This window comes from Odontomachus brunneus, unplaced genomic scaffold (assembly GCF_010583005.1).
Source record: "Odontomachus brunneus isolate Ranch 3 - 2012 unplaced genomic scaffold, Obru_v1 Obru_scaffold_108, whole genome shotgun sequence".
Taxonomy (NCBI): domain Eukaryota; kingdom Metazoa; phylum Arthropoda; class Insecta; order Hymenoptera; family Formicidae; genus Odontomachus; species Odontomachus brunneus.
Window position 1 is genome coordinate 802,739 of NW_022639558.1, and position 1,817 is coordinate 804,555.

Genomic DNA, 1,817 nt, shown 5'->3' on the forward strand with positions numbered 1-1,817 from the left:
ATATATATATATATATATATATATATATATATATATATATATATATATATATATCTGACTACAGCTGTGGCAAGCCAGTGATGTATCCTGTAGTATAAAAATTATTCTGCATATCGCAAAAAATAATTTTGTACATTAAATGCGGCCTACGGATCATGGATTGACCAGGTCTGCATTAAAAAATATCTGTCATTATTCATTACTTTTCTATATTTAGATACATAGGACTGAAATTTGATCAAGTCAACGGACATCTTCGAAAATTAGAGAGTGACCAAAAGCATATAGTAAAGAAGGCATGGGAAAACTCCGCGTTGCAACCACGCCTACTTACATATCCCAAATCTACGAGCAACGAAAGTATTACATGGATCGTAATGTATTACAAGAATTCTGTGTAAAGAGTGCGTCCCTAAACGTTTCGCCTGATTTTTGGGTGCTCGATAATGACAGTTTTTTTGCATTAAAATCCACATTAAATCGATTACAAATATATAACTCTCTAATCTAAGTCGTTTACCGTTCCCGAAAAAAATAACATAAGAGTCCTAATTTCAACAGATGACGTTGTAAACAAAGACAAGTATTATTTATTGTGTAAAACTAGCATTATTTGTTCTTTGTAAACGGTTAAAAACAGGCAAAACTTGGTTGCATTCTTTAATATTGGTTACAACGATAGATCGCACAATGCAATTGAATACTGTATTATTACAGACATCTTCATTTGGAACTCCGTAAAATATGTCGCGACTTGAACTCAATATTTGGACTGCAAATGACCGCCAAAATGGGCGCTTATTTCGCTTTTATAGCGCTAGCTTTTCGTGAAGTTTTCAATGTACTGATGCTTAAAAATTATGATTATAAAGGCACGTTGTACTTTATGTTGGTTGTAATATACCTCTCTCAGATCATCTTCAGATTCTTCATCATAAATTATATGTGCGAGAAAGTCAGCATCAAGGTATTAACTATTGTTATATAAACATCAAAAAACGTCTAATTTAAATTTTCTTAACAAATGGTGGCTATATATATATATATATATATATATATATATATATATATATAAAATTATATTCATATGTATTTTAATCACCTTTCTTTTTTATGCTATTTACGGATGTTTCGATTTCAGGCGAACGCAATAGCAGATGTTATTGATAGAATATCGTATTCTACTTATAATGTTGAGGTTCGCGAAAATGTAAGATCTTTTGTGTTACTACTAAGATAAATGACAATTTAATCATTTATATTCAATGTATCGTTTTACTAATGCAGATTTCGCAATTTCTGTTGCAAATGAATCTAGTTCCGCTCAAATTCTATGGTCTTGGTCTTTTTCAATTTGGCTTCAAATTCTTGCTGGAGGTACATTCCAATTATTATATAATTACCCATTCAAAAGGATAAGTAATTAAAACAAAAATTCTTTTCCTCCAGTTCTGCTCCTCCATTACGACCGTTATAGTCATATTAGTACAATCGCACATCAACACAAAAAAATGAAGAAAGAAATGTAAGGATTAGGGGACATATTATTATAAGTGTGTGCAAATAATTTTTAGTTTTGCTAAACATTAACATATACTCTTTCAAAGAGAATACTACAATATATGAAATTTATCATTTATACTCTATTATTGTAATAATTTTATTTTCCTTTTGTGACTTTTCTTCTAACAATTGTATTTTTGTAAATATGTAATTATATATCTGCGAATTTTTAGTCAATAAAATATATTCTATTTTTTAAGTGATCACGAATCATAAACAGCTTACTTCATTTTTATAGGAAACAACATTGTTCG

General features: G+C 29.3%; 1 protein-coding gene across 1 annotated transcript; it reads left to right on the top strand.

The window, feature by feature from the left end:
• Positions 1-790: 790 nt before the first annotated feature.
• LOC116849195 lies at positions 791-1,536 on the top strand. Its single transcript, XM_032826115.1, has 4 exons — positions 791-967; positions 1,142-1,210; positions 1,319-1,377; positions 1,450-1,536. The coding sequence occupies exons 1-4, from the start codon at positions 791-793 to the stop codon at positions 1,475-1,477; spliced, it is 333 nt and encodes a 110-aa protein (XP_032682006.1). The 3' UTR covers positions 1,478-1,536.
• Positions 1,537-1,817: the final 281 nt, after the last annotated feature.